The sequence below is a fragment of the Melozone crissalis genome, unplaced genomic scaffold, assembly GCF_028551555.1.
Source record: "Melozone crissalis strain CALT ecotype California unplaced genomic scaffold, PUWL_Pcris_2 ptg000004l_1, whole genome shotgun sequence".
In the NCBI taxonomy this organism is placed as follows: domain Eukaryota; kingdom Metazoa; phylum Chordata; class Aves; order Passeriformes; family Passerellidae; genus Melozone; species Melozone crissalis.
In genome coordinates, this window is record NW_026535782.1 from 42194096 (window position 1) to 42206244 (window position 12149).

General features: G+C 58.4%; 1 protein-coding gene across 1 annotated transcript; it reads left to right on the plus strand.

Moving 5' to 3' along the window:
• Positions 1–1133: 1133 nt before the first annotated feature.
• SUN2 (Sad1 and UNC84 domain containing 2) lies at positions 1134–9438 on the plus strand. The gene is made up of 17 exons (XM_054273275.1): positions 1134–1285; positions 1855–2027; positions 2175–2309; positions 2500–2595; positions 2785–2878; positions 3055–3125; positions 3381–3511; positions 3853–4074; positions 4155–4232; positions 4319–4362; positions 5409–5574; positions 5658–5885; positions 7251–7335; positions 7423–7538; positions 7684–7851; positions 8262–8354; positions 8470–9438. The coding sequence occupies exons 1-17, from the start codon at positions 1158–1160 to the stop codon at positions 8581–8583; spliced, it is 2142 nt and encodes a 713-aa protein (XP_054129250.1). The 5' UTR covers positions 1134–1157; the 3' UTR covers positions 8584–9438.
• The last annotated feature ends 2711 nt before the right edge of the window (positions 9439–12149 follow it).

Consider the following 12149-nt stretch of genomic DNA (forward strand, 5'->3'; position numbering starts at 1 on the left):
AAACGCGAGGTGTCTGGGGAGGGGGGGCTGTTTTTTCCAGCCGGCTGAGTTTGCACAAGGTCCGTTCAAGGTCCCATGGGAGCAGCCCGGTTTGGCTCGCACGCCGCTGACGAGGCTGCCCAGCCGCCCGTGGGGCAGAGCGGCGGCAGCGGGGTGTCTGCGGCCCGGGGAGCAGCAGAGCACGCCCGCCCAGTCGGGGCGGCCGGGGCACACGGGTATCGAGCGGGGCTGCCCATGCCCCAGGGATAGGTTCGGCCGTGTACCGGGACGGGTGGTGCGTGGGGTGCGGGGATTTCTCACCCCACCGGCACCAGCAAAGCAGCCACCCCAGAAAAGCCCAAACGGGGCTGGGGTGCAGCCCTGCACCCGGGAGCTCCCATTTTGGGCTGGCATCACCCACGCCCTTGGCTGGCAGCGTGGGCTGGGCACGGCGGAGGAGACCCAGGGCTGAGGTGTTTGGGGACCAGGTCCCAGTGGGCAGCAGAGTGCGGATGGGCCCTCATCATCGCCCCCCACAAATGATGAAAATAAATGAAATTAAAAGAATATGCCTGTGGCGGTGATAATAATAAATAGCAATAGCGATGATGATAAAGAAGAGGTCCCCAGAGGCCGGGGGAGCGGTGGCTGCTCCCCTCTCGGCGGCGGGCGGGGCGGGGCGGCGGAGGGGGTGTCCGGGGGGAGGGCGGGAGGCGGGTGCCGCCTTCCCCCGCAAAACAAAAGGGAGCGGCGGCGGCGGCGGCGAGAGCGGCCGGGAAGGACGGAGCGGATCGTTCCCCGCTGCGCGGCACTGGCGGTGCGTTTGCGAGGGGAACGCCGGGGCAGAGGCGGGGGCTTGCGGGCGGGCCGGCTCCCGTACTGGGCCTCGGGGGATAATGTGTGGGGCCGGGGGCGCCGAGGGGCCGGGGGCAGCCGCTCCACGCGCGGGAAAGGAGGCGAGGGGGTTTTTCGGCCTGTACGGGGGCGGCTCCATCCCGGGACACCCCACAGCTCGGGACGGCGTTCGGTGTGGGCCGGGTCCCCTGCCTCAGGGGCGGGGTCCCCGCCAGTGGGATCCCGCCGGGTGCGTCCCTCCGGGACCCTGGCACTGACACTTGCCTCTCCCGCCCGCCCTCTCCCCGCCCCCAGGTGAGCCGAGCTCCCCTCCTGCCGCCGCCATGTCCCGCCGCAGCCAGCGCCTTGTCACCAGCCGCTATTATCCCGGGGACGAAGATGCCACGACCAGCGGCAGCAGCACATCTCTGCTGGGTGGGACACAGCTCCCCTTCAAGGAGACCACGGGCAGGTTAGTGGGGGGCACGAGTGGGGGCTTCCCCCTGCCCAGATCTGACACGGGCGGGGCATTCCATCCCACACCAGGGACCGGGCACCTTCCTGCGTGGGCTGTGGGGATGGCTCGCAAAAGGAGCGTGACGGCGAGGCCGGCGCGCTCCGGCATGGCCGCCTCGGCACTGTGGCACTGGCCGTGCCCCTGCCCCGGCCAGAGCCCCGCGCTCCCGGCGCAGGCTCCTCTGCGTTCCCGGGCCCGGCACGGGAGCCCGCCGTGGGTGGCCGGGTGCCAGCCCCAGCTGCAGCTGGATGGCGACAGGGAGGAGGAGGGAGGGAGGAGGGAGGTGCGCTGCGAGTGCCGGCCGGAAAACCGCAGCGGTGCGAGCGGAAGCGATGCCCGGGACGGGCGGGAGGCCTCTGCAAAGCAGAGGTTGCAGCCTCCGAAAGCTGCCGCCATCCGGTGTGGAGGGAAGCGATGCTGGTTGAGGGATTGGGGTGAATTCCCCTTTTCCCCCCATGAGTGCACTGTGAACCCCCCCCACCTTGTAAGCACACCTGTGATGAGCCTGTTCTCGCCTCCCGCAGGACGATCAGGAGGAAATCGAGTAGCACCAAGCGCCTCTCTCCCGGCCCCAGCACCCAAACCTCCTACTATAGCGAGTCCATGATGAGCGAGTCCTACCTGGGGGGCAGCCGGGGCCTTGCTGCCCTGGGCAGCTCCATGCTGGATGATGACCTGGACAGCAGCACGTACTGGGGTGAGCCCTCCCGCTCTCCTAGGGCAGCTCGGGACCTCCCTGGACACTGGAGAGTGTTGGGGCAACTGCCCAGGCTGGCTGGCTGGGTTGCCCCTTGTGGAAGTGATGGTGGGTGATTTCTCAGTGGAACTCTGTGTTTTGGGGCAGGTGGAGAGCTCTCCACCAGGAGGAGAAGAGGCACAGGGGACACCGAGTCCAGTAAGATCAATGGGGTGCTGGAGAGCAAGACGTACGACACCTACACGTCTTCATCTGGGTACTCCTCGGAGGACGACTACGCTGGTAGGGATGCACTAGTCTGTCTGTAGTGGCAGGAATGCAGGGGAGGCATCCCCAGGGGAACCAGCCCAGGGCCTGGCTGTACCCAGTGTGCTGCCAGTCCCCTCTAGATGCCGCCCCCAGTGCAAAGCCTTTGCTGTGGGCAATGCACTGAGATGCTGTCTGCATTGGTGACTTGCTGCTTCCTTTCCAGGTCACTATTACTCAGGCCAGAGTAGCTCCGGGTCAGGTCTGAGAACTGCAGCCTCACGGGTGGGCTCCTTCCTCTGGCAGGTGTTCACCTCCCCAGGTGAGTGGAGGGCTGGCAGGGGCACTTCTAGCAGCAGTGTTCCTGCCAGTCAGCATCTCTACTCTCCAGCTGCTGTGTGTGCCATCCCTTGTTTGGGTGGAGGGGTTTTATCCCCTTGTGGTGCCACCCGTGGGCATGGAGGGGACATCTGTCAGGACTCCTCCTGAGGCTTGTTTTCTCTCCTGGCAGTTTGGTTCATGGGGTGGCTGTTCTCGGGGCTGGCAGGGGCCTGGCGCCGCCTCACCGGCACAGCTTCCCACCTGGACAGCGTCCCCTTCTCCAGGTGAGTGTGCTGGGGGGGACACCAGCATGGGGGAAGCATGGGGAAAACCTGCAGGACCCTGGAAAGGGGAGGCACCTTGGGGGTGGTGGGTGTCTTTGCTTTGCCCCTGGCCCCCATCCAAAGGTGATGGAAGGTGGCTGCAGTCCTAAGGCACCTCTCTTTTCTCCATGCTCCAGGCGCTACCCACGTCTGAAGAGGTCCCTGCTGCTGCTGCTGCTCCTCCTGCTCCTCGCTGCTGCCGCCTACGGTGAGCCACCTCCCTGATGTGCTGCCCTGAGATCTGGGGCAGTGCAGAGCCTCCCACTGCCATGGCCGGGGGATGGGCTGGCCTGGAGCTCAGTGCTCATGGCTTCTGGTAACCTGCTCCATCTGCATCCCCGTGCCAGTGTCTCCTGGTAGTCCCTGGAGATGCTGATGGCTGAGCCTCTGCATGTCCACCCTGTCCACTACTGTGGCCCGTTGCCAGCCTGTGGTTTTGACCATCTCATCCTTCTGTGCTCAGGAGCTTGGTACTTCTACCCGTACGGGCTGTCGACACTCAGCCTGCATTCCTTCCCGTGGTGGGGAGCTGGAAAGCTTTCCTCCTCCTCCTCTGACCTTCCTGGGGCAGGGGACCTGACCACGCTGGACCAGGTAAGCAAAGGCACGATGGTGGCCCAGGTGGGATGAGTGCCTTGCAGGGAGAGCTGGGACAGTATGATCCATGGCTCAACAATTGCTTCCAGGGTGTGAGGAATGGTGGAGAACCGGGCAGATGATGGCTTCACACTGGCTCCCCCAGCTTGTGGCCATCTCACTCTTGGGGTGTCCCTGGGATGGAGCAGGGGGACCATCTGCCTTCTCATGGGAAGCAACAGATTAATAAGATGCCACTGACCCTGGAGAATGGGTGGTCAGGGTCCCCTTTCCCAGGGGTCCTGTGGAGCAGGCACTTTCCTGAGGGGCTGCATCACACCCTGCTTCTGTAACTGCAGGGGGGACACCGACTCCTGGCTCGCTTCCAGGCGCTGGAGAAGCGCTTTGAGGCACTGGAGGCCGAGCTGTCGCGGTGGGAGCTGCGTCGTGGGGCGGCAGCAGTGACAGCAGGGGGAGAGCCCCCCCCGGGGGACATCCTTGCGCTGCTGGAGGGGCTGGTGAGCCGCCGGGACGCGGGGCTGAAGGAGCACCTCCGCTCCGACATGGCCAACCAGCTCCAGGTGGGTGACACGGGCACTGCAGGGAGACGGGCGTGGGCAGGACCTGGCTCTGATATTCCACCCTGTTCCCCATCCTTCAGGGCGAGCTGGATGTGCTCCGGGCCCAGGTGCAGAGGGATTTGGACGGGCGCCTGGGCAAGATGGCACAAGCTTCCCGGGTAAGCGGAGGAGGGTGTGGTGGTACCTGGACAGGACACCCTCAGCAGTGGTGTCACAGGTCTCACCCCTTCCCTTTTCCTGGCAGGAGATGGAGGCACGCTTGCTGGAGCTGAACTCGGAGTGGCAGAGGTAACACTGGCTGTGGGGCAGGCAGGTGGTTGGGTGAATTCCCCTCAGCCAGGCTCAGGAGGGATTTGCAGGCCTGGCTGGGGGCAAAGGAGAGATCAAGAGGCGTAGTCTGGGGGGGAAAGGAAAGGAGGATACGTAAGTGGGTGTCTGTGGGAGCCAGCACTGTGCCCTTCTGGCCAAAATGGCCAGTGGTATCCTAGGGTGCATTAGGAAGGGCACTGTCAGTAGGTTGAGGGAGGTTTATCTTGTCCCTCTATCCAGCCCTGGTGAGGCCATCTCTGCTGTGCTGTGTCCAGTTCTGGGCTCCTCAGTCGTACAAGGGAGCCATGGAGCTCCTGGAGTGGGTCCAGCAGAGAGCCACGGGGATGATGGAGGGACTGGGGAATCTCTCTTAGGGGGAAAGGCTGAAGGAGCTGTTCAACCTTGAGAAGAGACAACTGAGAGGGGACCTCATCAGTGTCAGTGACAGAAGGGAGAGTGACAAGAGGTTGGAGCCAGGCTCTTCTCAGTGTGCCAAGCAGTAGGACAAGAGTCAATGGGCAGAAACTGATGCACAGGAAGTTCCACCTGAATATGAGGAAGAACTTCTTTACTGTGCAGTGACCACACACTGGAGCAGATTACCCAGAGAGGTTGTGGAGTCTCCCTCACTGGAGATAGTCCAGAACTGTCTGGATGCAATCCTGTGCCATGTGCTCTGGGCTGACCCTGCTAGAGCAGGGAGGTTGGACAAATGACCCACTGTGCTCTGTTCCAGCCTGACCCATCCTGCCATTCTGTGGCTGGCAGCAGGGCCCCAAGAGCAATGGCAGCAATGACCTTGTCACTGCCACTCTGCATCACTGCCGGTGTGGTCCCTCAGCTGAGGGGTGAGCTGAGGATGCTTTCCCATGGGATGCAGTAGAAGAGGTCACTGCCACTGGGATTAAAACTGGGTCTGGAGATGGGGTTGAGCATAGGTGGTATGGAATGAACCTCTTCCCCCAGTTTGCAGAGGGGAACTGGGGCTATTGGCACAAGGTTTTGTTACCTTTCTCTTGGCACAGCTCGGTGCAGGAGAGCCTGCGAGGGACCTTCCAGCAGGAGGTGGGCAAGCTGGAGCAGGAGGTGGCAGTGCTGAGGAGGGAGCTGGCAAGCCTCAAGTCAGACCAGGAAGTGATGGGGAAGCACGTGAAGGGGATACTGGAGCAGCTGAAGACCGTGCGGGCAGATGTGAGTCCCCCATCCCCAGCCTGTTTGGCAGAAAGGCAGGCAGGGTCCCTGCTCCAGGCTGAGCTCTCTCTGCACTGTTCCAGGTGGAAGCACAGTTCCCAGTGTGGATCAGTAGGTTCCTGTCACAGTCCCAGCAGGATGGTGCTGCTGCCTTCATCCTCCAGCGGGAAGACTTGCAAGCAGAGCTCCGGGCTCTGGAGCAAAAGATCCTTGCAAAAGTCCTGGAGGACCGGAGACTGTCAGCACGGGATGCTCAGGCTGGCATTGGAGTGGCCCTGCGGCAAGGAGGGGCTGCAGGAGTGACAGAGGAGGTGAGTACTGGCCTGACCCCCAGGGACATGAGGTGACCATGGGGTTGGGGTCTGTGCCCCCTTTGTGTGTGCAGGGGGCTGGCATGTGTGCCTGGCAGATGGCAGAGGCGTTGGGATAGCCCCCACAGCTGGGATATTGATCCTGGGCTCACAGGATGCAAGAGCACCCTTGAAACTCCTTCTCTGCCACTCCCTTCTCAGTTTGCTTGCTTTGTGCTCTGGAAGGGGTCACAGGTGCTGATACCTGCAGCCCTGCAAGGCTCTTACTTGTCGCTGTTCTGTTGAGGATGGGTGAATAAAGGGACACGACTCCTGTGTCTTCTCAGAAGGGAAGAGCCAAGTTCATTAGAAACAACAAATTGTTTTTATAGAGAGTTATGATAAAGGTGGACACCTGATTGGTCCTTAGTTAATATCCCTCACACCCTTGGATAATTAGGAACAGCACCCTTCTTGTAAACATCTTACAATTAGCCAGTTCAAAACACCAACTGCAGGATTGTTTTAATTCTTTCTCTGAACTTTCTCAAAACTTCTCAGAGGAATGTCTGGGAAAGTTTATCTGACTTTCTTCTCTGACCAATTCTCAGCATTCACACTTTCTGTCTTAAAATCCAAGCTTCTGCTCATGCATCCTTCACCCAGAACGTCGGAGAGGTGCCATCAAGGCTTCCATGGGTGGAGCATCTTGCTTATCCCCATTCTTCAGCAGTTCTGCAGAGTTGTTTGCTGCAAAGCATTTCAGCAGAATGACACCAAGGGGAAAAAATGAGCCTGCTTGCTTTGGAAACAGTTGCTGGCAATTCCCTGTGGAGGTAGTGGATGGGAGGGATCAAGCTGGGATTAGCAGTCCCCATAGTCTGTGTGAGCTTTATGCACTCCATAAAGTTTAGACCCAAAGTGGTGCTGCAGGCTCCTAGCTCCTTAGGCTGGCTTTGGCTTCAGATGGATGCTCCAGCCACCTCCTCCTTTTCTGGACAGGGAGAGCTCCCATCAGTGCTGTGGGACAGGGCAGGAGGGACGAGCAGATGATTCTGGGTGGTCTGTCAGGTTGAGGCTGGTGCTACATCTCCTCCCTCTGGGCCAGCCCCTCCTGGGGACAGGCGAGTGCAGCGTGCCTGGGTGCTGCCCCTTCACTGCACAGCTCCTCTCCCCTGGGGTATTTTTAGCAACCTCTAACGAGGCTTCCCAGCCAAATGCACGTTCTCTTATTTTTGCCACGGTGATTCATCCCCTGGCTGTTCTGTCCCGTGGCTGTTTTGCGGGAAGGTCCTCGCACCCTCTGTCCCTGCAGGGGCAGGCGGGTGGGGGGCAGGATGCCTGCCCCAGTTTGTCACCCTCCTGTGCTCTCTGCTCCCACTGCAGCAAGTGCATCTCATCGTGGGCCAGGCCCTGAAGCGCTACAGCGAGGACCGGGTGGGGATGGTTGACTATGCCCTCGAGTCAGCAGGTAGGTGGTCAGGAGGAGCCAGCTGTCCTGGGGAGGTGACCAGAGGGGCTGGCCTGCAGCTCACCTGCTGGCATCCCCTCATTCCAGGGGCCAGTGTCATCAACACTCGCTGCTCGGAGACCTACGAGATGCGGACGGCGCTGCTGAGCTTGTTTGGCATCCCCCTGTGGTACCACTCGCAGTCCCCCCGTGCCATCCTGCAGGTGGGCGCTGACTGGGGGGCTGGGCTGCTGCTCCTGGGGCTTTTATTGGGCTCTGGCTGTTGCTCCAAGCCAGCAGCCAGGCTGGTGGGAGAAGAATGACTCTGATGGTGGTAACATTGCTGGCGTCTCCCTTCCATGCTCGTAGCCAGACGTCAACCCTGGGAACTGCTGGGCGTTTCGTGGCTCCGAGGGCTTTGCTGTCATCCGCCTCTCCGGCGTTATCCGCCCCACGGCCGTGACGCTGGAGCACATCCCGAAAGCCCTCTCGCCGCAGGGAACCATCCCCAGTGCCCCCAAGGACTTTGCTGTCTACGTGAGTGCCCTCACCCACACCTGAGGGGGGCGGGGGGAGCACAGGGGGAGGGTGCTGGAAGGGATGGCTAACAAACCCCATCCCTGGCTGTGGGGTGCTCTGGGGGGTTGGTCTTACCCTGAAGAAGAGGAAGAAGCAATGCTGGTGGGGAGAGGGGCAGCACTGAGTTTCAGAAACAGTTTGGGGGGGACAAAGGGGCTTGAGTAGGTGTAACTTTTGGTCTTCCCCCCTTCATCCTTCCCCACTGGTCCCTGTTCCCATTTGTCTATTTTGACCTGGAAGAGCAGGAGCGGGGGCCGAGCACGCTTGTCTCTCCCTCTCCCTCTTCTGCCCTGGATGTGTGCATCACCTCTGGTCTCCCTCTCTGATGACCCCTGGTTCTCCCTTTCTGCCTCCCTGCCCTTCCATAGGGCTTAAAGGAAGAAAGAGAGGAGGAGGGCCTTCTCCTTGGACAGTTCACCTACAACCACGATGGAGACCCCATCCAAACATTTTACTTGGAGGTAAATGCCTTGCCCCTGGACTGCCTGACCCCTGAGAAGAAAATGGGGCCTCTGGGGTCTCTGAGCCGCAGAGAGCCCTCAAGGTCTCGGGTTTTTCTTTTCCCTCCTCCCCAAGGGTGACTCCATGGGCACATACCAGCTGGTGGAGCTGCGGGTGCTGAGCAACTGGGGCCACCCCGAGTACACGTGCATCTACCGCTTCCGCGTGCACGGGGAGCCGGCGCTCTGACCCCGGCCCGGCTGGATGAGGACGCTGCCGGGCTGGCAGCAGGAGGGGACGTGGCTGCTTCACTGCTTCGCACCTAGAAACCCTGGCACGTGCCAGCAGCCGCCCCAGGAAGCTCTCCCCTGGCGGGAGGAGAAGAGCTGGTGTTGAAGGGGTGAGGCTTTCACTCTTCCAAGGACCGGGGTGGTGAGGCAAGAGCATCCCACGTGGGTCCTAGCGCAGCCTGGCTCGTTTTCAGTGCATATGGGACATTTTAACTTTTTCAGCTAACTTTGTATCGGGTTTGCGCTGCCCCTCTTCCCTGTTGTCCCACTCCTTTCTAGCATGGCCAGGGCTTGGGAAAGGGGTGTGTCATTTTGTGATGTGCTTCATGCGGGCTTGGGTGCAGGAGATGGGAGTGTGGGACCACTCGGTGCCTGACTCGGTGCTGCCACAGTAGGTGGGAGCCACTGATTATGGCCACCAAGTCCCCTCCACACAGGGTCACTTCTCTTGCCTTGGTGTTGGTTTGGGTAAAGATCTCCAGCCCTCCAATGCTGGGCTGACAGAGAGGAAATAAGACAGTATTAATGAAGTATTAACATAAAACTAATGGTTTGGGGCAGCGGGAGGAGAGGAGCGTGGCACACATTGGTGGCAGAGCCCACCTTGGTGCTGCCATCCATCCATCCAAGCCCTCCTGCTGACAGTAGCTGAGTTGGGTCTTGCTGAAGCTGTTGGCCTCCCTGGCTGGCTGCCTCCCCAGTGTTAAGCTTGGTGATGCTACTGAAAATTCCTGTTGCCTGCTTTTCCTTTGGGGTTTGTTCTGATATTTTTTTTTAAAGAGGGGTGGGGAGGGGAACTATTTTCCAGTTGGGGTGTTGGGGTTGTTTTTTTTGTGTGGGGGGGTGTTTGTAGTAACAAAGGGAAAAAATACTTTTTCCATGCAATTTTTACTTAACCAGAGAATGTTACATGGTGCCACTTGGATGAGTGGCTTAGATGTCGAGAGGGCTAGAGCTTTGTTTAGTAGAATAGCATACACAGTAGGATAAGCTAGAATAAGATGAGCAGAGCTGTTTAAAATATGGGCCTCACGTTGTTGGTGGCTTGGTAGCTAGACTTGGAAGCTGGGGTTCTGTGTGCACTTGCTGCTGGTGGGGTGCTGGAGGCATTCCTGCCCTCCCTGCTCTGGATGTGCTCTGAGACTGCAATGTGTGGCCGTGGCCTCTTGCCCGTGGCTGCATCTGTGTATACTTGACTGTAGGCAGCAGTGGAGCTGCTGCCCCAGGGCTCTGCAGGGCTGCTGGGGGGGGGACAGGGCCATTGCCAGCATGCAGAGCCACCTCCCCCTGCAGGGCTCCCTCAGCTCTCGGGGCCTCCATGGCAGATGGCTGTGCAGGCTGACCTCCTTTCTCCTGAAGGGCTCCCTTTTCCTCCTACCTCTCCTTACTGGCATTGCACTGTTCTCTGGGCCCTGGCTGTGGGAGGACTGGGCTGGAGCAGGAGGGGGAGTTCTCTCTGCAGTGGGCATGTAAATCTTGCCTGTAGTGTTGGGATGGGTGGAGGCACAGCAGAGCTTTGCAGGAAGGATGCACAGGGACCTTCCCCAGGCTGAGGGGTGCTAGGGCCATCTGGCCCCTCCACCTCCTGGCCTGCATCACACAGCTTGGCTTATGTTCTTGGGTGGTGTTAACAGCCTCCAGGTTTGTGTTGTGTTTCATTGAAAGAAAAGCTTAAGGGCTCGTGGTCAGTGTTTCAGCCCTGCCCACTGCTGGTACCATCCTTCCCCTGACACTGTGAGAGCATCATGTATTGATTCCCCCTCTGGTGGTCTGTGCTTGAAGCACTGTAGGCATAGAGGAGGGGCTGAAGAAGTGTCTCAGCATCCCCTGATGGGCATCAGGCAGAGCTGCTGAGCCCCGTGCCAGCCTGGGAGGGTGAGGGTGGTGGCAGCACATCCCTTCTGCAGGGCTCTCTTTGCTCCAAGCTCAGAGGGCACAGTTCTGTCTCCAGCAGGTTAAAATTACCCTGTGGAGCCTCTTGCAGAGCTGGGAGGCCCTGCTGCAGGGAGAAAGCTGACCTGCAGCCAGAGCCAGGGACTATAAATTCTCTCCTATATTGAGCTTAGTCTTAATTCTTGGCAGCCACAGCCAAAGTTATTTTAAACTTGTCTACAGCTGCCCGCTTGCCTTGGAGTCCTGTCCATGAGTGCACTGAGCACATGGAGCTGTGCTTTTATGAATGCCTAGACCTGTTCTGGGCTTGGCAGACCAGCTCCTGTATTTATTTGAATCATAAAGAGAAAGCAGAGCAGAAGCTCTCCCTTTTGTCACCTTTCTCTGGCTCCTGGAGCAAAGCTATAACCATGAGCCTGGGAAAACCCCTTTTCCTATGTTCCTTCTGGATCCCTGGTCTCTGGCTTGGACTGCAAGAACAGACAAGGTCTTTGCCCAAGAACAAAATGATTTTGTGGTAAATTAGGCATGCTGATGAGAGGCAGGAAAGGTGACCTCTTCCCCTGAAAATGGAGTTGTAGTGGGATCTCTGCTCCTTCCATGTGGGTGTTAACTGCTGTGTCTGGGTTAGGGAGCATTTGGCTTTACAATGCAAGCTTGCCCTGTCCTTTGGACGTGAAAATCTTTGCTGTTCGAAGTAAAACTCCCTGGAGCCACCAGTGAGAGGCTCCTCCTGGGGCTTCATGCTCTTTTCTAGCTGGTTTTAGAGGCCTCACCATGCCATCTGTGTGAGGATCCCCAGGAACATATGCTGAGGCTCCATGTGGGTTTTCAGCCCCCAAATTCAGCATCAGTGCTGGGCTGCAGCCCAAGCTCCTGTGCCAAGTGCCAGAAGCCACTGGCTCTCGAGATTGTAGCTTGCAGCATTTCTGCAGCACTGCCCAGAGCTGCCAAAGAAGAGGGCACAGAAAACTGCTGCTTGAGCATGTGCTTCTCTGCCCAGGGGTGTTTAATCCTAGGGCTGATGCTGAAGATGAGCCTGGTGAGGCAGGAGAAATGCAGAACAGCTGTGGGTGCAGAGTTCTCTTATTTACTCCATTTCCCTCCTCTATTCTCCCTCCTTCTCAGTTTGCCCTACACACGTGTTATGAATTAGCCCTGCAGAAACAGATGGTTACAGACAGGAGTTTGTGTTTGATGCTGTAGCCTGTTGCAAATGCTGCACTGTTTTGTTCCTTTTATTTTTTATCAACAGATTGTAATTTATGCCTATGCAAGAAAAACAAAAAGACCAAGACATAAATTATATCAAAACTGCCCATAGTGGTTTGGATGTTTTGTAACTGAATCTGCTGTTGGGAATGATGCACAGCTAGTAGATAGACAAAAGCTATTCCTGGAGCTCTTCTTCTACATAGTTTTATGGCAAATCCTTATTTTCCAGCCTGATGTACTAACTCTAGGGCCATCAACAAAGTCATCACCTTGTCATTGAGCAGGCTTGAGGATGCAAAAACTGCTTGAAACAATGCTGAGAACAAGACTTTCTCCTAAAAGCTCCAATTCCTTGGGACTAAAAACTTCTACTAGACTTAAGTCTGTGATATCATGGCTGTCCTCATTCTGCAGTCA

Coding starts and splice junctions, on each gene's coding strand:
- SUN2 (XM_054273275.1), top strand. CDS start 1,158: ATGTCCCGCCGCAGCCAGCGCCTTGTCACCAGCCGCTATTATCCCGGG. Junction 2,028..2,174: donor GGACAGCAGCACGTACTGGG/GTGAGCCCTCCC, acceptor GTTTTGGGGCAG/GTGGAGAGCTCTCCACCAGG. Junction 2,310..2,499: donor CTCGGAGGACGACTACGCTG/GTAGGGATGCAC, acceptor CTTCCTTTCCAG/GTCACTATTACTCAGGCCAG.